This window comes from Elephas maximus, chromosome 4 (assembly GCF_024166365.1).
Source record: "Elephas maximus indicus isolate mEleMax1 chromosome 4, mEleMax1 primary haplotype, whole genome shotgun sequence".
NCBI classification, from domain to species: Eukaryota; Metazoa; Chordata; class Mammalia; order Proboscidea; family Elephantidae; genus Elephas; species Elephas maximus.
In genome coordinates, this window is record NC_064822.1 from 106857027 (window position 1) to 106883238 (window position 26212).

The following is a 26212-nucleotide window of genomic DNA, read 5'->3' on the forward strand; positions in this document are numbered from 1 at the left end:
TGCTAGGGTTCTTCATATCTAATATAGTCATAATGTTACTGATAAGGACAGGTAAACTGCATCAAGTGTTTCCTGTGAATCAGAACTTTATGTACATTATCATTTAATTTTCCAGATGTTAGAAATGTTAGAACCATTTGATCAGTGAGTCAGTGTTCTGTTTCCTATTCTCCCCTATCCTATAATCCCAAATTGGCTTTGCGACTACTTTAATAAGAAGTTGATTTTTAATTGTAAAAATGGAAGAAGAAGAAAAAAAGACAATTATTCTATACATTCAATCGAGTTTGAAGAGATGAAAGCTGATTTTTTTTTTTAATTGCTGTGCCTCGAAATGTTAAGTTATATGGGGAGCAACAGCAAACAGGTGCTAATTTATTTAGATAGAGTATAAACAACATCTAGATCTTTTAAAAGAACAAGATATATAGCTGTATGTGCCGCTGTTGCTTTAGAGTTTAAACTGCTTTTCCTTTTCAGAAATTGTACACCCTCAAGATACTAAGGGCGTTACTCTGGTTGTACTTTGGAGTTTTCAATTTATATAAATAGTTATACAAATGATATTTTGTTTACAAAAATTTCTCCAAAACAGGGTCATGACATTACTTAAAAGCTCAGTTTCTTGTGAGGTAACTCTAAGTGTAATGCACTGGCTTTGTGGGTTGCTAAGAAGCTGATATTTTGACAGTGTTTATAGACCTTTGTATAAAAATGAATGCCCTGAGAAGCAGGGAGGTTGGGTGGTTCAACAACAAAGAAACAAAGAGTGTTGTGGCGTTTGAATTTAGAGTAGTTGAAATGTCATCTCAAGTTAAGTCACCGGTCTGTTTGCATTTGATACATTTTTATACTAACTAGCACCGTAAAATTATTTCATGGTTAGAACATACCTGTGGATATTTGTATAAAAGTGTGAAATAAATTTTTTTAAGAAAGTGTTCATTCTAAATAACACAGCATTGTCTGTGGAAGGAACTCTAAAATTATAAATGACAAAAAAAAAAAAGTAGGTGAAGTAGGTGATATTATTATCTCCATATTACAGATGAGAAAACTAGGGTACAGAGAGGTTATATAACTTGCCCAAGATCACACAGCTAGAAAGTCGTGGAACTGGGATAGAATGTGGTTCTTTAGCTCCAGAGCCCATGCTCTTAACCACTGTGCCAACTGCCTCTCAACACCAGGGATTGTTTTCCTCCTTCGTTCTGTTGGCCTACACAGGTTAAAAGTTGATGCTTGGTGATAATTGTCGGCAAAGAGTGGTCAGTTAACTTAATTATTCTTATAGGTTCCACCTTCAATTTTGAGTTCTACAGTTACAGTTTCCCTTAATAATCACGGCAATATTAAAATCTTGGAGGAAGGGAATGCAAGAGAGGTTTGACAGATAGCAGAACAAAGTGGGTAATAATGTGAGGTTTCAAGTCAAACAGTCCTGGGTTTGAATTCCAGCTTGCAGCTTATGAGCTGGAATGACCTTGGGCAATTTTGTTAACTATTTGGGTCTCAATTCCCCTATCTGTAAAAATTTTTATGATGATATATACTTCTCGTGATTTTTATGGGCATCGGATAATGTATATAAAGTTCATAGTATAGTTCCTGGTGCATATTAAATGCTCAATAGTTTCTATTCTCAATAATAATGATTTATTACATGATAAAGTATAATTTTCACAGATGCTATCATCACAAAGCTCTTTCAGACACTGAAGCTGAAATTGCACCTCAGTGATCCTGGTGGAAATGCCTCCCCCACCCCACTCCCCTCTCACCCACCCTCCCAACGCTGGCCACCTTGGGTTTGTTGACCCTCAGTCTGAGTGTTCATGTCAGCGCCTACTTTCCAGACCTGATCCTGGACCAGCAAGAATTGTCCAGTGACCTGAATGACAGTGTGAGGATTAAAGTGCGGGAAGCCCTTCTGAAAAAGCATCATCATCAGAATGAAAAGAAGAGAAACAACCTCATTCCCATTGTTCGCTCCTTTGCTGAGTCTGGCAAGAAGCAGTCTGATCCACATTCAATGGATAAAAATGGTGAGATTTTTTTGGAGTGACTCCTGTCTGTCTTCATGAATAAGACATTTGAGAACTAGTTGGAGATGCTAAGTTACTAGGGAGCAGGGCCTGTATTTGTCTTCTATGCCCCATGCCAATTTGGATACTAGTACTTTTTGATCATCAGTTAAGATGGGCAGCTGGGGTGGTACCTGTCTCTCTCTTGTGGCATCAGGGATGCACACCTCAAATAGACCTCAGTGAACTCAAGATGAAGGACTCGTGCCCCAAGGTAGCATCAAAATCTAGCATGGCTTTTGGGAGATTTCTACATTGGGGACAATTTGGGGTCAGAAAAGGTCACCTGGAGCTTTTTAGGATCAAATGTAGTTCATTTTAGGACCTTAGAAAGAGGCAAAATATAGTAGTGAAGCTCCTGAGTCCAACATCTAGGTTTGAGATTTTGGCTTCACCATTTGCAAAGTGGGCAACCTACTAAACTCTTTTAAGTCTTACTTTATGTAAAACAGGGATAACAATGGGACCTACCCCACTATTGGAAACCCTGCTGGTGTAGTGGTTAAAAGTTTGGCTGCTAACCAAAAAGTCAGCATGAACAATCCACTCCTTGGAAACCCTATGGGGCAGCTGTACTTTCTTCTTTAGGGCCCTATGAGTCGGAATCGACTTGATGGCAAAGGGCTTTTTTGTACCCTATTATTGTGAGACTTCAACGAGTTAATCCATGCAAAGTCCTTAACTCAGTGCACAGTATTTATAAACACTCAGTGAATTTCAGCTGCTGATTAGTTACCTTTTCTGTGGCCAGGTAGGGTCAATGTATAGTGGTCTACTGGTCCCCACATTTACTGAATCACAATGTGCAGGAGATATGCCTAAGAATCTATACTTTTGAAGAGTCCTTCAGAGGGGTCTTTGATATGCCCTTCTAAGTAAGGATTACTGCCTTAATGGAGACATAAAAAAGGGTCATAAATGTGTTCAGGAAGAAGGTACAGAAGTAATGAGACCTCTGTTTTCCCTTTAGCCCTAATGAATAGGCAAATAGATAGGTATGTGTGGATCCTGACTTCATAGCATCTCAACTTCTTCCCCCTGTAGGCTTTCAAGAGATAGTCATAGCCAACTGATGGTGGATGGGGTGAGCCGGAAGGAGAAAAGGGCAGGGACTTAGAGAATTTGGTTTCATTTTCTCCAAATAGGTCAAACGGTGTCTCCTCAGTCTGTTCCAACTACAAATCTTGAAGTAAAAAATGGAGTGAATTATGAACATGGTCCTGTGGATTTAAGCAAGGTGAGCAGAGACATGGGAATAGGCTTATAGCCTAGGGTCCAATTGCTAGATGCTGAGTAAGCTTCGGTCTTTCAAGACCCTTTTTCCAAGACCGGAGCCCCTTCTGCAGAAAAGGAGACCTGTCTGCTCCTATCTTCTCCCTTCTACCTCAGCCTTTTGCCTTCTCATTAGTATGTTCATCCAGATTCAACAAGATAAAATAGCCACGGAGGGTCTTTGACACATCTTAATTTTCCAGTTATTTTTTGACACCTGCTCTCTAGCTGCTGCTTCTAACCTCCAAGGGTTGTGTCAAAATAATACTTTTGCTGTTGTCTCCTAAAACTCCCACATGGTTGAAACTCTTTTTGGGACTGTGACTTTGGTACACAAGGCCTTCCACAGATGTAGTGCCTTACCATAGAGTTACTGGTTCCACCCTTGGTGTCCCTGTGTCTCCAGTTCTCCTTGCTCTCATTTCTCCTTGACACTATCTTTCTAAAACACAATAGTGTTATGTCAATTCTCAGAAGGCTTCCCATTTTATATAGAAAAAAACTGAAACCTCTAAGGAAGCATTCAAATATTTGAGGATGGAAAGAATTTGACCCAGAGTTTCAAAAGTGTTCCTCTCTGAAGAAGCAGGGTGTAATGGATTTAAATCCAGATTCTATCTCTGAAAAGCTCTGTGGTCATGGGCAAGTCAACCTCACTTCTCCAGTCTCAGTTGCTTCATTTTTTTTTTTTTTAAGTTAGGCTAATAAGGCCTGTCTTGTCCATCTTATAGGATTATTGTGAGGATCAAATGAGATAATATGACAAAATATTTTATAAGCTATAAAATGACATTATTAATGTAAAGCATGAAGACCATGATTATGTTGAAGTGATGGTTCCCAACAGTCAGAGGGTTATTTTGGACTTTCAGGTGGATCTTCATTTCATGAAAAAGATTCCCACTGGGGCGGAGGCTTCAAATGTCCTGGTTGGAGAGGTGGATACTCTGGACCGCCCCATCGTTGCCTTTGTGAGGCTATCTCCAGCTGTTCTTCTCTCAGGCCTGACAGAAGTGCCGATCCCAACACGGTAAAGACAAAAATAACCAATCTTAGTACATTCTAACTAAAATCCAGATTTATGTGAGCTCTAATGGGAGAAATCAGCTTAATACCAAATTTAGGATTAATTAACTTTGAGAATGCTATATAAATTCAGAAAACTGGTGTAAATTTGATTAACTACCATGCAGAAGAATTCTAAGATTCTTAAGGCTGTGGACTGCATGACCTACAGCCTTGGAAGTGGAGAACTGAGGAGTATTAGAAGGGCTTGTTGTTATTAGGTGCTGTCGAGTCAGTTCTGACTCATAGCGACGCTGTAGGACAGAGTGAAACTGCCCCATGGGGTTTCCAAGGAGTGACTGGTGGATTTGAACTGCCAACCTTTTAGTTAGCAGTCGAGCTCTTAACCACTACGCCACCAGGGCTTCTAGAAGGGCATGGTAAGGGCCAAATTTGTTATGATGGCAAGCCTAGGACTTCGTCTTCCAATTCTATAGAGCTGTATCACAGGGCAACGTCTCTGAGCAAAGGTATTGGTGTCTCTCTCTTTCCACAGCCCTGGCAGTGTTTGTATGGTTTACGGATATGCCCCTATTTGTTCAAGCTGTTCCTGTTCTCTGTTGATGCAGATGATTCAGAGCCCCATTAATTACAGAGGATTCAGATGTCCAGAACACAATTTAGAATCTTTTTTTTTTTAAGGGGATTAATCATTTCAATTTCTTTAGCCTTCTCCTGTCTCCATCATTTTCTTATTAGAGTAATGAATGGGATTCAGATAACTTTGAATTTGTAGTACAATAAAAATACCATGTTTTGAAAAAAAACTGTCCTTTTTATATGAGGAATTGTGCCTATGGAAACCCTCAGAAGTGTAACCACATTATTGAATGGAGTCATACCAATAGCTTCTCATGCCTATAGAGGAGCTTTTAGGTCAAGGCAACTCATATTGTTCCATCATTGGTATGTCTCCATTTATTGAAGGTACAGTGATTATTTCTGTTTGAAAGGAGAGAAATGTTCTGTTTAGAGAGGTGTAAGATGCCACTTCTTTATGTTTATTTACATAATTTCATCCTCTGTGTGTGTTGCCAGGTTTTTGTTTATTTTATTGGGTCCAGTAGGGAAGGGCCAGCAGTACCATGAAATTGGCAGATCTATGGCCACCATCATGACAGATGAGGTACGCCCCACTTCTGCTTTTCAGTCATTCATCCCATAAATATTTATTGAGTGTTTACTCTGTCTGAGGCACTGTGCTAGGTGTTGGGGATAAAATAATTATAATTGCAATGATTGCTGGGAAGCAGTTTAGGGCATGTCTCTGAGAGCCTATTATATGGGGGAGGCAAGACCTTTGGGGGATTTTTCTTCCTATGTCATCTCTCCCTTTTTGAGTAATCAAGGAGGCAGAGAAATCTTTTTCTGGGAAAATTATTATTGCTAAGGAGGATACTTAGAATACATTAAAGCTGAATTAACTTTCTATAGGGGATGGTTAATTAAACGCATCCAAGCTATTTACATGAGGAAACCTCATTGCTGTTGCATATAAATGAGACCAGTTGTATAGGGACCAGGTATATGACCTCGGGCACTATAATGTGAATGTCCTGACATGTCCATACTAAGGCATCTAGACATTTTGCTGAACCCGTAATTCATAACCAGTGAGAGCTGCTCTGCTCGTGTGAGCTCAAAGCAGGGCTTTTGATGCATATGTTTCAGGAAGCAGGGGGAGATGTGGGTTGTGTTTATAAGCTCTCTTTGATTGGGAGGCTTCTTACATAGAGAAACATCATTAGTAATTTCATCCAGTTTTTCTAACCATTATGATCCGGAAAATTTTGTGGGCATCTTGCCTTTTGTTCCATTCTTTGAGGAGATAATAGAATTGTACAGCTTTAGAGTCACGTCTTATCTCCGCTTACACTAATAGACATATATTTAGTTCTTTTTGACCTATCTTATCCTGGTTCTTTTTTTTTTTTTTTTAATTCTGTTATCCATTTATCCTTGTGCTTCTCTAAGTGCTCAGTTTTCTGCATCTCAATCCCTGTGACAGAGATAAAAATCAAGAGATCGTTTCCATCCTTCACCATGTCAATTGATGATTGTTTTAAGCAAAGTTACTTTCAACTTTCCTGAGTTTTTTTTCTTTTCTGTAGATTTTTCATGATGTGGCATATAAGGCAAAAGAGAGAGATGACCTCCTGGCAGGGATTGATGAGTTCCTGGACCAGGTGACGGTGCTCCCTCCAGGAGAGTGGGACCCCACCATTAGAATTGAGCCACCCAAAAATGTTCCCTCCCAGGTAATGTGTGCACATCAGGCAGTGGTCATTAGCATCACTTGCTGAGTGCCCACCGTGCCAGAGCAAAGAGTGTGGGTATATGGTAGGTAACTGGAGACATGGCGCTCGGCTAGGGCACCTAGAATGTTCGAACAGTAATAAAAAGTGAAGATGCAATAACATAGATTAGCTCAGGTGCGTTGGGGTCAGTCAGGATTATCGGTGGGTGAATTTTAAGCCAAATTTTGAAGGATTCATGTGGCAGAGTAGAGAGGGGAGGACATTTTGGGGGGAGTACATCATGTACAAAGCCATCAGATGAAAAGAGAAAGTGGTATAGGGAGAGCAGAGTTTCCCCCATACTTTTTTTTGCCATGTTAAAGTTGGGAAGGGAACTCCTACTGTGTACTGACATTAGGCTGGGTACTTTACATATGCTAATTTAATCTTCACAGCAATATCCCAAATAGGTATTATTGTCCCTGACTTTACAAATGCCCAGTAAAGCTTGAGGAGGAAAAAAAAAAAAAAAACTCCTCTGGGGCAAAGTTTTAAGGAAAGGTAGATTATACAGAGACAAATTTGAAACTTGAACTTTAGGTCATATCTGATGCCAAAGCCTGAATTTTCCTGTTTCTGGCCAAGGCAGGTGAGAAGTCAGATACTAATAAAAAATTATATATATATATATATATATATGTCCCACAAGGAAAGTCAATAAACTGCTCCAAATAAAAAAATGCATTTAAAAGTTACAGAGAAACACTTGGGCATTTTGGGCTGATTTTGGGTTATCCCATCATCATGCCCCCCTCTTAGCAGGTAGGATAGAACAGATGGCTGACTTTACTAATTTTGCGGGCCTCTCTTAATAGGAGAAAAGGAAAATGCCTGGAGTTCCAAATGGAAACATTTGCCACATAGAACCAGAACCACATGGGGGCCACAGTGGGCCAGAACTTCAGCGCACTGGGCGGTAAGTTCTGGAACATTTCACAGCTGATGCTACTTACTGGGCAGAAGGTGTGTAAAGGAATGAAGCGTCCTCTTTGCTTTCAGCCTTCTCCTTTGTAGTGCCTTTATGGTCTAGGAATGACTTTTCGAATGGAACCACCAACTATAACTATTACAAATATATCAAATACTGTATTCATTCACTCAGGTTTCTCAAACTACCCACCATGTTTCATCTCCCCTCCAGTCCTTCCCATATGTTGTTCCCTCTGATTTGAACACTGTCTCCCTTCCTCATCTTTTGTCTAATTCTGACTTGTCCTTTGTCTCAGCCTAAGCACTGCTTCTTTGGAGAAGTCTTCCAGGACTCTCTATAGATGAGGCTAGGTGTTCCTTCTACGCGATGTCACAGCATTGAGCTCCCCTGTTACAGCCCTTATCATACTTTATTATTATTGCTTGATTAATTATTTTTCCTGCTAGACTGCTCCATATGGGAAGGGACCCCACCTGTCTTGGTCACCATTATATTCCCAGCATCCAGCATAGGGCCTGGCGTAGAGTAGGTACTCAGTTAAAATCTGATGAATGAATGAATACTTTTAGAGTGATGCCTGTTTTGTAGCATGAGATGAGCAAATGATAAGTGATCATTCTCGGTTAAGAAATTCCCTTACAGTAGGAAGATAAATACTATCTTAGGAGTGAGTGTGTCTCAGAATAGGAAATATACTCTTCTAGGGTAAGGTTTTAAAGACAGATGTCCAAGGAGAAGGTCCTTTATAATAGGTAAGGGAAGCAGGTCCTCAGATTAGGAGATTTTATTCCCAGGTAGAAGGGTGGTAAAAGAGGGTAGTATTTTGTATTGGTATGGCAAACAGAGGTGTCCCCAGATCACGGGAGAAGGTCGAGACTATGGCTCTGGCTCTCTAAGTGTGATTGTGTCTGTGGAGGACATACTGTATGGAGATTCTCAGGACAGGACTCGGATCATAGAGAGCAACCTAATGTCCTCCACTCCCTTGCTTTCACCTTTTCTTCTTCTTCCTTGCTTGAAATTGCTTTCCTCATTCCTTTATTCTCAGTACTCCACCCAATAGAAATGCAAGTTCGTTTTTCTGGACTAGTGGTAATTGTCTCTCCTCTCACCCCTACCCCTACCCCCTTCTTGGAAATTCAGGAAGAAGCCAGGAGTGGAGACAGAGAAGTAGGAGAGAATGGTGCTTAACTAGCAGTGTTCTGCTATAGAAGTTGTTTCCTGGTTGGAGGAATGTACTTGAGTGTTGAGAAAGATAGCTAGGTACTGGGGAGTGAGTGTTGGAGGAAAGCAGGAACCCTTGAATGGGAAGGGTCACTGAAGAGAGGGAGCAACCTCCAAAAGTGAGTTGAACATTTTCTTTAAAGTTGGGAGAGCTCTGAACTGGGTGGGGAGGCGTGGTACTGGGAGGCAGTTCTAGGGAAGCATTGCTTCTTAGATGGGTTCCAGGATAGAGGAGGTGGTGTTTTTTTGGGAAGAGTATTGAATATGGATTGATAGTATTTCCGAATTAGGATTTATCTTTTGAGTACAAAGGGGGTTCACACCCCAGTTGGAATTGAGGGAAAAGGGTCTTCCCCAAATAGATATCCATGCAGAGGCGAGATTTCAGGTTTATTTTGGTGCCAAGGAAAGGGGAATATACTACAGTAGGTAAGGGAAACAAGTCCCCAGACTAGGAGGGCTTTTGAGGGGTCACTGATAATCAATTCTGTGTGGCAGTTTAGGAGACCATTGGAGTGGATCTCAGTAGTTCTAGAATCTCAGAAACGGTGACTCAAGTCCCAGAAGAAAATCTCTTATTATCAGGAAAACACATGCCTAATCACAAACTCCAGGTACTTTTGTTTGCAGTTCAAAAGGAGTTTGAGGGAGCTCTCCGAAATGGTTGTATCAGGAATTTTGGCAATTGACAGCTGAAAGGAATATTACCTGTGCCCAGGGTCTAGTGTTGGGAGACACTTCCTCTTCCTGAGCTCCTGATGTTTTCCTCAGAGTCCTCAGTAAAGGAACTCAAGAGATATGGCCACCCGCCCAGTGTAGCTTTTCAGGTTGGGTGGGCTAATACCTACATCAGGGATCATAGTTCTTTGCCAACTCTGGTTTCTTTCCCAATCTCAAAGTATGTGGGTGTGTCAATGTGAACCTTCCCCTATAGGTGGACATCCTAGGAGTTTCTGGACCTTCTTGGACCGCACAGACAAAAGCCACATTAGCCTGGGTTTTATAATTCTTCAGACCATTAGCTGCATACCTGAGAAGTGAAAAACCTGCTTTATGCATACCATGTTGCACAACAGTGGAGTAAATCTTAGAGACTTGGGAAATATTATCCTCGTTGGATGGAGAGGCATTTGAAGATGGGATAGAGTAGATTCTCGGAAGGTGAAAAAGGAGAAAAAGTTGAAAACAGTGCTCTGAGTTCTGTATTAGCTGACCCTCCAAGTCAAGGCTAAGACAGTGTGTTGAACCTCCCTGAAACCGACCCAGATAGTGATGCTGCTGCATTCCCATACGTAGCAAAGAGGAGACTCTGGCTAGAGTGTTCCCAGGCCAGAAGCCTCACAGCAGGGAGGAGACTCTGGAAAGGGGTTTTCCAGGGCAGATTTGTGTCTTTTATTAGGGATGCCACTTCTAGGAAGGGTTAATGAAAAGAAGAATCAAGAGCTTCTATATCTATGATCCACACCCTCCCTACTTTAAACAGCTTTCTTCCAAAGCACATCAGACAAATGGATGGCTGGCCTGTCCCTAAAGCCCTCCACAGAAGGGTACCCTAAGTCAGTGCTCCAGAGCCTAGTGACCCTCTACATTAGTAAGTCCTTTCTTGCATCCCTGTGTGCCTCCTGCCGCCCAAAACCTTAACATTCAGGGCAGTCGAAAACGAAAGGAAATCTCAAATATGAAAAGAAAAATCCCTGTCTGATTAATATCTGTGGCAGACATGCAATTGTGGCTTGATTTTATGCATTAATGAGGTATGAGGCTGACTCCATAAGTAGTATTCAGAAATTATTTTATTAATTTAAAATTATATCATTGATATGAGCCTCAGATCTTTTTTCCCTCCCTTTAATCAGACAGATGTCCTACCTTTCTATGGCTTCTCATAAATCCATTTCATATAAATATTTTGTCTGTTATTCACAGGCACCTCTTCTCTCAGAAGGTGCCTTCCACATCCAGGTGCCAACCAATCACGGCAGCATCTTCAGTTGCCTCAGCCAGGCACGGTGGGGTATGAACTCAACACAGAAAGAGATTCTTTGCCCAGAATAAAGCCCTTCAGAGGAAGGTTATTGATGGTTAAGAAGTGATAATAACATGGTAATAAGATGATATGTTGGGTAAGAATCCAGAAGCACTTGAATCTTGTCATAAACTAATCACTGGTGCCTGCAAAGCCCTTTATGGGCTATTTACTCAGAAGAGAAAGAAAAACAAAGTGATGCTTTATTACTAACTGGAGCCTCAGCCCTAAACCCTAAGGCGGAATTTAGGCAGATGTAGGATAGCTGTTTCACTGGCTAATTTTTTTTCACAAGTAGTCTACCAGGTCCTTCTTCCTAGTCTGTCTTAGTCTGGAAGCTCGGCTGAAACCTGTCTACCATGAGTGACCCTGCTGGTATTTGAATACCAGTGGCATAACTTCCAGCATCACAGCAAAACACAAGCCCCCTATAGTACAACAAACTGACAGACCTTATGAATAGCAGCAGAACATTGTCTGATATAGTGCCAGAAGATGAGCCCCTCAGGTTGGAAGGCACTCAAAAGACTGGGGAAGAGCTGTCTCCTTGAAGTAGAGTTGATTTTAATGGTGGGAATGGAGTTGAGCTTTCAGGACCTTCATCTGCTGATGTGGCACAACTCAAAATGAGAAGAAAGAGCCTTAGACGCCGTTAGTAATTGGAATGTGGAATGTACGAAGTGTGAATCTAGGAAAATTGGAAATTGTCAAAAATGAAATGGAACATCGATATCTTAGGCATTAGTGAGCTGAAATGGACTGGTATTCGCCATTTTGAATCAGATAACCATACAGTCTGCTGTGCCAGGAATGACAAATTGAAGAGGAATGGCACCATGTTCATCGTCGAAAAGAATATTTCAAGATTTGTCCTGAAGCACAACGTTGTCAGTGATAGGATAATACCCATACGCCTACACAGAAGATCAGTTAATACGACTATTATTCAAATTTACTTACCAACCACTAAGGCCAAAGATGAGAAAATGGAAGATTTTTACCAACTTCTGCAGTCTGAAATGGATCAAACATGCAATCAAGATACATTGACAGTTACTGGCAATTGGAATGAAAAACTTGGAAACAAAGAAGAAGGATTGGTAGTTGGAAAATATGGTGTTGGTGATAGAAATGATGCTGGAGGTCACATGAGAGAATTTTTCAAGACCAACAACTTCTTCATTGCAAATACCTTTTTCAACAACATAAACAGTGACTGTACACATGGACCTCGCCAGATGGAATACACAGAAATCAAATTGACTACATCTGTGGAAAGAGATGATGGAAAAGCTCAATATCATCAGTCAGAACAAGGCCTGGGGATGACTGTGGGACAGACCATCAATTGTTCATATGCAAGTTCGAGCTGAAGTTGAAGAAAATTAGAACAAGTCCACGAGAGCCAAAGTGGAACCTTGAGCATGTCCCACCTGAATTTAGAGACCATCTCAAGAATATATTTAACAAGTTGAACACTAATGACCGAAGACCAGATGAGTTGTAGAATGACATCAAGGACATACATGAAGAAAGCAAGAGGTCATTAAAAAGACAGGAAAGAAAGAAAAGACCAAAATGGATGTCAGAAGAGACTCTGAAACTTGCTCTTGAACACAGAGTAGCTAAAGCGAAAGGAAAAAATGATGAAGTAAAAGAGCTAAACAGAAAATTTCAAAGGGTGGCCAGAGAAGACAAAGTATTATAATGAAATGTGCAAAGACCTAGAGATAGAATACCAAAAGGAAAGAGCAGTCTCAGCATTTCTCAAGCTGAAAGAACTGAAAAAAATATTCAAGCTTCGAGTTGCAATATTGAAGGATTCACGGGGAAAATAAATGACGCAGGAAGCATCAAAAGAAGATGGAAGGAATACACACAGAGTCACTGTACCAGAAAGAATTGTTTGACATTCGGCCATTTCGGGAGGTAGCTTATGACCAAGAATTGATGGTATTGAAGGAAGAAGTCCAAGCTGTGCTGAAGGCATTGGCAAAAAACAAGGCTCCAGGAATTGACAGAATACCAACTGAGATATTTCAGCAAATGGATGCTGCACTGGAAATGCTCGCTTGTCTATGTTAACAAAGTTGGAAGACAGCTTCCTGGCCAACCAACTGGAAGAGATCCATATTTGTACCCATTCTAAAGAAAGGTGATCCAACAGAATGCGGAAATTACTGTTAATATCACAAACAAGTAAAATTTTGCTGAAGATCATTCAAAAGCGGTTGCAGCAGTACATTAACAGAGAACTGCCAGAAATACAAAGCAGATTCAGAAGAGGATGTGGAACAAGGGATATCATTGCTGATGTCAGATGAATCCTGGTTGAAAGCAGAGAATACCAGAAAGATGTTTATCTGTGTTTTATTGACCATGCAAAGACATTCGACTATGTGGATCGTAACAAATTATAGATAACATTGCGAAGAATGGCAATTCTAGAACACTTAATTGTGCTTGTGAGGATCCTTTACTTAGACCAAGAGGCAGTCTTTCAGACAGAATAAGGAGATACTTCGTGGTTTAAAGTCAGGAAAGGCGTGTGTCAGGGTTGTATCTTTTCACCATACTTATTCAGTCTGCATGCTGAGGAAATAATCTGAGAAGCTGGACTATATAAGGAAGAATGGGGCATCAGGATTAGAAGACTCATTAACATCCTACAATATGCAGATGACACACTCTTGCTTGCTGAAAGTGAAGAGGACTCGAAGCACTTACTGATGAAGATCAAAAACCACAGCCTTCTGTATGGATTACACCTCAACATAAAGAAAACAAAAAGCCTCACAACTGGACCAATAAGCAACATCATGATAAATGAAGAAAACATTGAAGTTGTCAAGGATTTCATTTTACTAGAATCAACAGTCAACGCCCATGGAAGCAGCAGTTAAGAAATAAATGGCATATTATATTGGGCAAATCTGCTGCAAAAGATCTCTTTAAAGTGTTAAAAACCAAAGATGTCACTCTCAGGACTGAGGAGTGCTGACCCAAGCCATGGTGTTTTCAATTGCCTCATATACATGTGAACACTGGACAATGAATAAGGAAGACTGAAGAAGAATCTATGCCTTTGAATTATGGTGTTGGTGAAGAATATTGAGTATACATTGGACTGCCAAAAGAATGAACAAATCTCTCTTGGAAGCAGTACAGCCAGGATGCTCGTTGGAAGTGAGGATGGCGAGACTTCATCTCACATACTTTGGACATGTTATCAGGAGGGACAAGTCCCCGGAGACGGACATCATGCTTGTTAGAGAGTGAGCGAAAAAGTGGAAGACCCTCAGTGAGGTGGACTGACACTGTGGCTGCAACAATGGGCTCAAGCATAATGATGATTATGAAGATGGTGCAAGACCAGGCAGTGTTTTGTTCTGTTGTACATAGGGTCGCTGTAAGTCGGAACCAAGTCAATGGCACCTAACAACAACAAGATAGCTGTGAATAGTTCCTTTAACTAAACTAGGATTGCCAGATGGACTACAACTAAAGCAGGCTAGCTTTGCTTCTCTTCCCTAAATCCAGACCCAGATTGTGGATGTTAGTGCTGTAAATTGAGAAGGGGCGAATCCCAATTACACCCATCTAAACCAGAGGAAAAGTGGATAAGAGAGACCACTGCCTGCCTGTATCCACCTGCACACCCATTGTACCCAGCTAGGTAAGAGAGAACATTTGAATGGAGGAGAGCCAGCTGGGTTTTCTCTCCTGGGATACAGGTCCCAGGCATCATTGTGGACTTCCAGCCTCCTAGGCAAAAAGAAAGAACTGGCTAGGCCTCTTTCCAGGAAAGTAGCTTTTTACTTTTATTTCATTCTTTTTTTTTTTTTTAGCTTGTTATACAAAACTTCAAACATAAAAAAGAAGAGAGAGATGATTTTAGGGGCGGGGCCAAGATGGCGGACTAGGTAGATGCTACCTCGGATCCCTCTTGCAACAAAGACTCGGAAAAACAAGTGAATCGATCACGTACATAACAATCTACGAACCCTGAACAACAAACACAGATTTAGAGACGGAAAACGAACAAATATGGGGAAGCAGTGATTGTTTTCAGAGCCTGGAGCCAGCGTCCCAGTCAGCAGATTTTCTGGAAAAACTAGTTTCCCAGTGATGGCTCGGAGACAGCAGTCCATATCAAACCACATAAAGAAGCAGACCATGACAGCTTCTACAACCCCCCAAACAAAAGAATCAAAATCTTTCCCAAATGAAGATACAATCTTGGAATTATCAGATACAGAATATAAAAAACTAATTTACAGAATGCTTCAAGACATCAGAAACGAAATAAGGCAAACTGCAGAAAAAGCCAAGGAACACACTGATAAAACTGTTGAAGAACTCAAAAAGATTATTCAAGAACATAGTGGAAAAATTAATAAGTTGCAAGAATCCATAGAGAGACAGCATGTAGAAATCCAAAATATTAACAATAAAATTACGGAATTAGACAACGCAATAGGAAGTCAGAGGAGCAGACTCGAGCAATTAGAATGCAGACTGGGACATCTGGAGGACCAGGGAAACAACACCAACATAGCTGAAAAAAAATCAGATAAAAGAATTAAAAAAAATGAAGAAACCCTAAGAATCATGTGGGACTCTATCAAGAAGGATAACTTGCGTGTGATTGGAGTCCCAGAACAGGGAGGGAGGACAGAAAACACAGAGAGAATAGTTGAAGATCTCCTGACAGAAAACTTCCCTGACATCATGAAAGACGAAAGGATATCTATCCAAGATGCTCATTGAACCCCATTTAAGATTGATCCAAAAAGAAAAACACCAAGACATATTATCATCAAACTCGCCAAAACCAAGGATAAAGAGAAAACTTTAAAGCAGCCAGGGAGAAAAGAAAGGTTTCCTTCAAGGGAGAATCGATAAGAATAAGTTCAGACTACTCAGCAGAAACTATGCAGGCAAGAAGGCAATGGGATGACATATACAGAGCACTGAAGGAGAAAAACTGCCAGCCAAGGATCATATATCCAGCAAAACTCTCTCTGAAATATGAAGGCGAAATTAAGATATTTACAGATAAACACAAGTTTAGAGAATTTGCAAAAACCAAACCAAAGCTACAAGAAATACTAAAGGATATTGTTTGGTCAGAAAACCAATAATATCAGATACCAGCACAACACAAGGTCACAGAACAGAACATCCTGATATCAAGTCAAATAGGGAAATCACAAAAACAAATTAAGATTAATTAAAAAAAAAATACTCATAACAGGGAATCGCGGAAGTCAATATGTAAAAGATTACAATAATCAAAAAGGGACTAAATACAGGACGCACAGAACTGCCATATGGAGAGTGATACAAGGCGATATAGAATGATACAAGTTAGGTTTTTACTTAGAAAAATAGGGGTAAATAATAAGGTAACCACAAAGAGGTATAAAAACTCCATAACTCAAGATAAAAGCCAAGAAAAATGTAACGACTCAACAAACATAAAGTCAAACACTACGAAAATGAGGTTCTCACAATTTACTAAGAAAAACGTCTTAGCACAAAAAAGTATGTGGAAAAATGAAATTGTCAACAACACACATAAAAAGGCATCAAAATAACAACACTAAACACTTATTTATCTATAATTATGCTGAATGTAAATGGACTAAATGCACCAATAAAGAGACAGAGAGTCTCAGACTGGATAAAGAAACATGATCCGTCTATATGCTGCCTACAAGAGACGCACCTTAGACTTAGAGACACAAACAAACTAAAACTCAAAGGATGGAAAAAAATATATCAAGCAAACAATAAGCAAAAAAGAAGAGGAGTAGCAATATTAATTTCTGACAAAATAGACTTTAGACTTAAATCCACCACAAGGGATAAAGAAGGACACTACATAATGTTAAAAGGGACAACTGATCAGGAAGACATAACCATATTAAATATTTATGCACCCAATGACAGGGCTGCAAGATACATAAATCAAATTTTAACAGAATTGAAAAGTGAGATAGACACCTCCACAATTATAGTAGGAGACTTCAACACACCACTTTCGGAGAAGGACAGGACATCCAGTAAGAAGCTCACTAGAGACACGGAAGACCTAATTACAACAGTCAACCAACTAGACCTCACTGCTTATACAGAACTCTCCACCCAACTGCTGCAAAATACACTTTTTTTTCTAGCGTACATGGAACATTCTCTAGAATAGACCACATATCAGGTCATAAAACAAACCTTTGCAGAGTCCAAAACATCGAAATATTACAAAGCATCTTCTCAGACCACAAGGCAATAAAACTAGAAATCAATAACAGAAAAACTAGGGAAAAGAAATCAAATACTTGGAAACTGAACAATACCCTCCTGAAAAAAGACTGGGTTATAGAAGACATCAAGGAGGGAATAAGGAAATTCATAGAATGCAACGAGAATGAAAATACTTCCTATCAAAACCTCTGGGACACAGCAAAAGCAGTGCTCAGAGGCCAATTTATATCGATAAATGCACACATACAAAAAGAAGAAAGAGCCAAAATCAGAGAACTGTCCCTACAACTTGAACAAATAGAAAGTGAGCAACAGAAGAATCCATCAGGCACCAGAAGGAAACAAATAATAAAAATTAGAGCTGAACTAAATGAATTAGAGAACAGAAAAACAATTGAAAGAATTAACAAAGCCAAATGCTTGTTCTTTGAAAAAATTAACAAAATTGATAAACCATTGGCTAGACTGACTAAAGAAATACAGGAAAGGAAACAAATAACCCGAATAAGAAACGAGAAGGACCACATCACAACAGACCCAACTGAAATTAAAAGAATCATATCAGATTATTACAAAAAATTGTACTCTAACAAATTTGCAAACCTAGAAGAAATGGATGAATTCCTGGAAAAACACTACCTACCTAAACTAACACATTCAGAAGTAGAACAATTAAATAGACCCATAACAAAAAAAGAGATTGAAACGGTAATCAAAAAACTCCCAACAAAAAAAAGCCCTGTCCCGGACGGCTTCACTGCGGAGTTCTCCCAAACTTTCAGAGAAGAGTTAACACCACTACTACTAAAGGTATTTCAAAGCATAGAAAATGACGGAATACTACCCAACTCATTCTATGAAGCCACCATCTCCCTGATACCAAAACCAGGTAAAGACATCACAAAAAAAGAAAATTACAGACCTATATCCCTCATGAACATAGATGCAAAAATCCTCAACGAAATTCTAGCCAATAGAATTCAACAACATATCAAAAAAATAATTCACCACGGCCAAGTGGGATTTATACCAGGTATGCAAGGCTGGTTTAATATCAGAAAAACCATTAATGTAATCCATCACATAAATAAAACAAAAGACAAAAACCACATGATCTTATCAATTGATGCAGAAAAGGCATTTGACAAAGTCCAACACCCATTTATGATAAAAACTCTCAGCAAAATAAGAATTGAAGGAAAATTCCTCAACATAATAAAGGGCATCTATGCAAAGCCAACAGCCAATATCACTCTAAATGGAGAGAACCTGAAAGCATTTCCCTTGAGAACGGGAACCAGACAAGGATGCCCTTTATCACCGCTCTTATTCAACATCGTGCTAGAAGTCCTAGCCAGGGCAATTAGGCTAGACAAAGAAATAAAAGGCATCCGGATTGGCAAGGAGGAAGTAAAATTATCTCTATTTGCAGATGACATGATCTTATACACAGAAAGCCCTAAGGAATCCTCCAGAAAACTACTGAAACTAATAGAAGAGTTTGGCAGAGTCTCAGGTTATAAGATAAACATACAAAAATCACTTGGATTCCTCTATATCAACAAAAAGAACACCGAAGAGGAAATCACCAAATCAACACCATTCACAGTAGCCCCCAAGAAGATAAAATACTTAGGAATAAATCTTACCAAGGATGTAAAAGACCTATACAAAGAAAACTACAAAGCTCTACTACAAGAAATTCAAAAGGACGTACTTAAGTTAAAAAACATACCTTGCTCATGGATAGGGAGACTTAACATAGTAAAAACGTCTATTCTACCAAAAGCCATGTATACATATAACGCACTTCCAATCCAAATTCCAATGTCATTTTTTAAGGTGATAGAGAAACAAATCACCAGTTTCATATGGAAGGGAAAGAAGCCTCGGATAAGCAAAGCATTACTGAAAAAGAAGAAGAAAGTGGGAGGCCTCACTCTACCTGATTTCAGAAGCTATTATACAGCCACAGTAGTCAAAACAGCCTGGTACTGGTACAACAACAGGCACATAGACCAATGGAACAGAATTGAGAACCCAGATATAAATCCATCCACGTATGAGCAGCTGATATTTGACAAAGGCCCAGTGCCAGTTAATTGGGGAAAAGATAGTCTTTTTAACAAATGGTGCTGGCATAACTGGTTATCCATTTGCAAAAGAATGAAACAGGACCCATACCTCACACCATGCACAAAAACTAACTCCAAGTGGATCAAACACCTAAACATAAAGACTAAAATGATAAAGATCATGGAAGAAAAAATAGGGACAACCCTAGGAGCCCTAATACAAGGCATAAACAGAATACAAAACATTACCAAAAATGATGAAGAGAAACCCGATAACTGGGAGCTCCTAAAAATCAAACACCTATGCTCATCTAAAGACTTCACCAAAAGAGTAAAAAGACCACCTACAGACTGGGAAAGAATTTTCAGCTATGACATCTCCGACCAGCGCCAGATCTCTAAAATCTACATGATTCTGTCAAAACTCAACCACAAAAAGACAAACAACCCAATCAAGAAGTGGGCAAAGGATATGAACACACACTTCACTAAAGAAGATATTCAGGCAGCTAACAGATACATGAGAAAATCCTCTCGATCATTAGCCATTAGAGAAATGCAAATTAAAACTACGATGAGATTGCATCTCACTCCAACAAGGCTGGCATTAATCCAAAAAACACAAAATAATAAATGTTGGAGAGGCTGCGGAGAGATTGGAACTCTTATACACTGCTGGTGGGAATGTAAAATGGTACAACCACTTTGGAAATCTATCTGGCGTTATCTTAAACAGTTAGAAATAGAACTACCATACAACCCAGAAATCCCACTCCTCGGAATATACCCTAGAGAAACAAGAGCCTTCGCACAAACAGATATATGCACACCCATGTTTATTGCAGCTCTGTTTACAATAGCAAAAAGCTGGAGGCAACCAAGGTGTCCATCAACGGATGAATGGGTAAATAAATTGTGGTATATTCACACAATGGAATACTACTCATCGATAAAGAACAGTGACGAATCTGTGAAACATTTCATAACATGGAGGAACCTGGAAGGCATTATGCTGAGCGAAATTAGTCAGAGGCAAAAGGACAAATATTGTATAAGACCACTATTATAAGATCTTGAGAAATAGTAAAAACTGAGAAGAACATATACTTTTGTGGTTACGAGGGGGGGAGGGAGGGAGGGAGGGAGAGGGTTTTTTATTGATTAATTAGTAGATAAGAACTACTTTAGGTGAAGGGAAGGACAACACTCAATACATGGAAGGTCAGCTCAACTGGACTGGACCAAAAGCAAAGAAGTTTCCAGGATAAACTGAATGCTTCAAAGGTCAGCAGAGCAAGGGCGGGGGTTTGGGGACCATGGTTTAAGGGGACTTCTAAGTCAATTGACAAAATAATTCTATTATGAAAACATTCTGCATCCCACTTTGAAATGTGGCGTCTGGGGTCTTAAATGCTAACAAGCGGCCATCTAAGATGCATCAATTGGTCTCAACCCACCTGAAGCAAAGGAGAATGAAGAACACCAAGGTCACACGACAACTAAGAGCCCAAGAGACAGAAAGGGCCACATGAACCAGAGACCTACATCATCCTGAGACCAGAAGAACTAGTTGGTGCCTGGCCACAATCGATGACTGCCCTGACAGGGAGCACAACAGAGAACCCCTGAGGGAGCAGGAGATCAGTGGGATGCAGACCCCAAATTCTCATAAAAAGACCATACTTAATGGTCTGGCTGAGACTAGAGGAATCCCGGCGGCCATGGTCCCCAGACCTTCTGTTGGCACAGGACAGGAACCATCCCCGAAGACAACTCATCAGACATGAAAGGGACTGGACAGTGGGTGGAAGAGAGACGCTGATGAAGAGTGAGCTAATTATATCAGGTGGACACTTGAGATTGTGTTGGCATCTCCTGTCTGGAGGGGGGATGGGAGGATAGAGAGAGTAGGAAGCTGGCAAAATTGTCACGAAAGGAGAGACTGGAAGGGCTGACTCATTAGGGGGAGAGCAAGTGGGAGTATGGAGTAAGATGTATGTAAACTTATATGTGACAGACTGACTTGATTTGTAAACGTTCACTTGAAGCTCAATAAAAGTTAATAAAAAAATAAAATAAAAAAAGAAGAGAGAATAGTACGATGAATTCCCCTGCACTCATCGAGAGTGATTAGGATTTTGCCAGCCTTGTTTCATTTATTTCTCTACACTTTATTATTTTATTTTTATATTTTCTAGCTTATTTTTAAACCAAATCACTACCATTATGTCATTTTACCGTAAATACTTCAGTATGTATCTGTATTGGATAAGAACATTTTAAAAAACAACTATCATGCTATTAACAAATCTAACAAAATTAGCAGTAATTCTTCAAGTTGTCGAAAGCTCAATCCATACTAAATTTCATGATTCTCTTAGTAACGTCTTTTTGGAGTTCGTTTGTTCAACATAGGATCCAATCAGGGTTTACTTTTGGTTATTATGTCCCCATTTTGTAACAGCTCTTCTTCCTTTTTTCCCAGCGATTCATTTGTAGAAGAGACCAGGTAATTTCTCCTACAGAATGCTGGGTGGCTTTCATCACTCTGACCTCACCGGGCAACTTTCACACTGGTGCAGTTACTCCACTCTTATCAAAAGTGACCCACTTTGGGAGGACTACTCCTTCTGTTTGTTGTGGGAGATCTTGCTCTAGATCTGTCTCATCTTTGAGTAGTAGAGAGGGCCCCTAAAGTCCTGCCGTTAAATCCTGTTTTGTACCTCCTAAATAGCACTTGAGTCCATCCACTTCTCCTCGTCCCTAATCCACTGCCTCCTGTCTTGCCCAATGCCCTATTCATCACACTGCCACCAGATTGATCATTGCAGAATACGTGTTCAGTTATGTCCCCCCCCATGTTTACAATCTCCCAATAACTTGACATGGCACTGGAATAAAGTTCTAATTTTTTAGAACAGTTCACAAGGCCCTTCATGACTCAGCCTCTCCAGCTTTGCCTGTTGGTATTTCCCCCTCACATAGTATTATCCAACGATATTAATCTTTCAGCACCTTGAACCTGCCTTATGCTCTCACCTCTAGGACTTACCCATGCTAGCCCCTCTGCCTCCTCTAGCTAACTCCGGTATATCCTCAGGTCTTGGGTGAAATGCCTCTCCTTATTCTGTGTTACTATAGCACCCTCGCAACACTGCCTGTCTCCTGCACTAAACTGTTGGTCCTGGTGAGCAAGGGCTGTGTCTGTGTTGTTCACTGCTGCATCCCCACTACCTGGCACAGTGCCTTGCACAAAGTTGTCAACTGCACCAATGAATTATTATGCTAATTTCTTAAGAGTAAGGTAGGAAAGTGCGTGTGATAGGGGCTTCTTTTCTAGAAAACATATAATAAAACTAACAACTTTACTACCTTGGATTGGTTTTTGGAAACCCTGGTGGCATAGTGGTTAAGTGCTACGGCTGCTAACCAAAAGGTCAGCAGTTCGAATCCACCAGGCGCTCCTTGGAAACTCTATGGGGCAGTTCTACTCTGTCCTCTAGGGTCGCTATGAGTCAGAATCGACTCAACAGCAGTGGATTTGGTTTGGGGGTTTGGATTGGTTTTGCACATTTCCTTCTAACAGCTCAGAATTTGAAAATCGAAGCTAATACTTGCTTTCATGTTAACTTTTTTGAACTTTTTATGAATGGGTAATATGTATACCAAATTTTTTTATGCTTGGGGTAATCATTCAAATTTACTGTAAGTCATGCTCTTGGTTGCAAATATAATGTGTGCTGACCCTAGAGAGATATCCTGTACTTGGGGCCCAATTAAAGCCAGTGTATTACCTCAAACAGAGCACATTTTCAAGTGCATGTTGTTCATACGCTTTTGTCAAAGAGGGACTGCGTTAGAGGGCTGTCTACCATGTTTTCACAGGCTGTTTGGGGGCTTGGTGCTGGACATCAAGCGGAAGACCCCCTGGTACTGGAGTGACTATCGGGATGCACTCAGCTTGCAGTGTTTGGCCTCCTTTCTGTTCCTGTACTGTGCCTGCATGTCACCTGTCATCACCTTTGGGGGATTGCTGGGAGAAGCCACTGAGGGACGCATAGTAAGAGTTTTTAACCACTTCTAATGATTCCAAACAAGACTTAAAAAATTGTGGTGACAGCCAAGCCCACTGAGGGGAAAATTCCTAGTGCTAGGACTAAGGAGATTGGATTCTTCCTACTGAATTATCACTGTCTATCAACGTCATGCCAATCAGTGACACAGCTCTCCCTATAGAACAGACTCTCTTCTGCTTGAATATCAATTTCAGTAGTTGATTGCACAGTAGGATTTCCCATTGTCCCAAGAATTAAAAATGGATATATTGATGTCATTTGAAAATAAGGTTTAAGTGACTCTGTATGACAGCTTATAATGTGAACAGTATCATTGTGGTTTGTATATGTTTTGAATACTGAATTGAGTAACTACAGAACAAAACTTAGTTGGGGAATCATATGTGGTTGTGTTTGGGCACCTGAATTATTAAAGTGGTATCTGTTTACAGGAGTATTAGATAGTGTGTACACATCACTCTTGCTAAGATGGAATACAAGCAAATGACTGTCAAGGCACATGTGAAAGCTAAGCCAGGAATGTACATAAGCCAACATTACTCTTTACTGATGGACTACGGACTCAGTGATTTTTTTTTTGTTTTTTTCTTTCCAGAGTGCAATTGAATCCTTGTTTGGAGCCTCCATGACTGGGATTGCCTATTCCTTATTTGCAGGGCAGGCTCTCACCATCTTGGGAAGTACTGGGCCAGTGCTTGTGTTTGAAAAGATTTTGTTCAAATTCTGCAAGTAAGACATTTGTTTTTCTGAAAATGCTAACTGGATGTGGTTGGGGTGCTGTGGGATTGATTTCCACGGTCCTAGGTGAGTACAAGTAGGCAAATATTCTGGATTGTAAAATACCTGAAGAAAGAACATCATTTGGACAGTTGTCCAGCTTCCAGGTAGCACCACACCTGAAAGAGCAGATCTTCTATGGTTGAAGAGCTTTATAAATGTCCCTCAGCCATTATTAAAGTCTTAACTTTTTCTCTTTAAAAAACTTTCCTTAGCCAATTCAAACTCTTCTATATTTATTTCAAGTCAATTTTAATTTGGCTTAATATCCTCCCATCATATTCTACATGATAGTGGAGGTGGGGGCTCAGCAATTTCCCTGCTTTTCCTGTAACATTTTTTACCCATTTTCTATTGGAAGCAGGAACATGTGGAAGAAGGGCCAAGCTCTCTTTCTTAATGCAAGAATAAGATCTTAATTACATTGGGCAGTAATGGCAGGAATGTTGTGCATTTGCCATAGCAAGAATATGCTTTCCATATCCTTGCTATGGCAAATGCCGCCAATGAAGCATATCTTTATCACAGTTGTCCCACGGTGGCATTTAGTAGTGAAATATAGTCAGAATTAGTGATAAACTGGGTTGTAATGCTCATATGGATAAATGAGATGAAGTAATCATATTTATTGCTGTTTAGGTGAAAGTTTACAGAGCAAATTAATTTCCCATTCAACAGTTTATACATAGCTTGTTTTGTGACTGTGGTTGCAGACCCCTGAATATGTCAACACTCTCCCTGCTTCCTCCCTGGGTTCCCTGTGTTCGTTCGCCCAGCTTTCCTGCCCTTACTGTCCTTCTGAACTTTGTTTTTGAGCAAATGCTTCCCTTTAGGTCTCATATAGTTGATTGTTCTGAACTGTACATTCCTCACTGGTGTTATTGTTCACCTGTCTATTGTACGGCTATAATGTGATCTCTGGGAGTGATTTCAGTTCCAAATTTGAAGGATGTCTAAGGGCCGTAGTCTCAGGCGTTCCACCAGTCTCTATCAGACCAATAAGTCTGGTCTTATTTATGAGTTCAAATTTTGTTCTACATTTCTCTCTCACTCTGTCCATGATCTACTATTGTGGTCCCAGTCAGAGGAGTAAATGGGCACCATCTAGTTCTTCTGGTCTCAGACTAGTGGAGGCTGTGGTTCATGCAGTCCATTAGTTCTTAGGACTAATTGTTCCCTTGAGTCTTTGGCTTTTTTCACTCCTGTTTGCTCTAGACGGGAAGAAAGACCAATTGTTGTATCTTAGATGGCCACTTGCAAGCTTTTAAGACCCCAGTTGCCACTCACCAAGGTAGGATGTAGAACATTGTCTGTATGGATTATGATAATGCCAATTGACCTAGATGTCCCCCGAGACTATGATCCTTAACCCTCAAGCCTAGTATCTCAGTCCTAGGAGGTGTATGGTTACAGCTAAGAAGTTTTCATGACTGTGACCCCTGTGTGCACTATTGCATACTTGAGTGTATTTGCAGCATGTATACAAATATAGGAAACACTGGTGGCATAGTGGTTAAGTTCTACAGCTGCTAACCAAGAGGTTGGTAGTTCAAATCCTCCAGGTGCTCCTTGGAAACTCTATAGGGCAGTTCTACTCTGTCCTATAGTGTCGCTATGAGTCGGAATCGACTTGACGGCAGTGGGTTTTGGTTTATACAAATATATGTACATGGGTGTACCTCCATGCGCCTTTCCACCCTTGTTCAGCTTACATGTCTACCTGTGTGTTTACTCATACATAAATGTTTGTTACTACTGTTGTTGCAGGATTGTATATGTATTAGTATTTACCGTTGTTGCCTTTTATTCTTATGTACCTTTCCTTTACCTTGATTATGTTGTGCTGACTTCCCCCATATTGTGTATTATTTCTCCCTTCACCAAAGTTAGTACGTGTCTACTATCTACTACTGGTTTTCCCTGCCCACCCACCCCCACACAGTAACCATCAAAGAATGTTTCTGCGTGAAAACCTTTTCCTGACTTTTTAAAATAGTGGTCTCATACAGTAGTAACCACATTTTTGACCCTTTGTCTCTTAAGCCTATCGATCCATACTTTTTGTTTGTTTGTTTTTTATTAACTTTTATTGAGCTTCAAGTGAATGTTTACAAATCA

General features: G+C 40.1%; 1 protein-coding gene across 8 annotated transcripts in view; it reads left to right on the forward strand.

Moving 5' to 3' along the window:
- Positions 1-26212, forward strand: part of SLC4A8 (solute carrier family 4 member 8) — a 141672-nt gene that overhangs the window by 83786 nt on the left and 31674 nt on the right. For all 8 annotated transcript variants that reach the window (XM_049883109.1, XM_049883111.1, XM_049883110.1 and 5 more), the window contains 8 exons: positions 1857-2045; positions 3230-3321; positions 4229-4386; positions 5460-5547; positions 6533-6679; positions 7534-7634; positions 23127-23301; positions 23913-24046. In XM_049883109.1, coding sequence (XP_049739066.1) covers positions 1857-2045; positions 3230-3321; positions 4229-4386; positions 5460-5547; positions 6533-6679; positions 7534-7634; positions 23127-23301; positions 23913-24046 — 1084 coding nt within the window. The remainder of the gene's footprint in view (positions 1-1856; positions 2046-3229; positions 3322-4228; positions 4387-5459; positions 5548-6532; positions 6680-7533; positions 7635-23126; positions 23302-23912; positions 24047-26212) is intronic.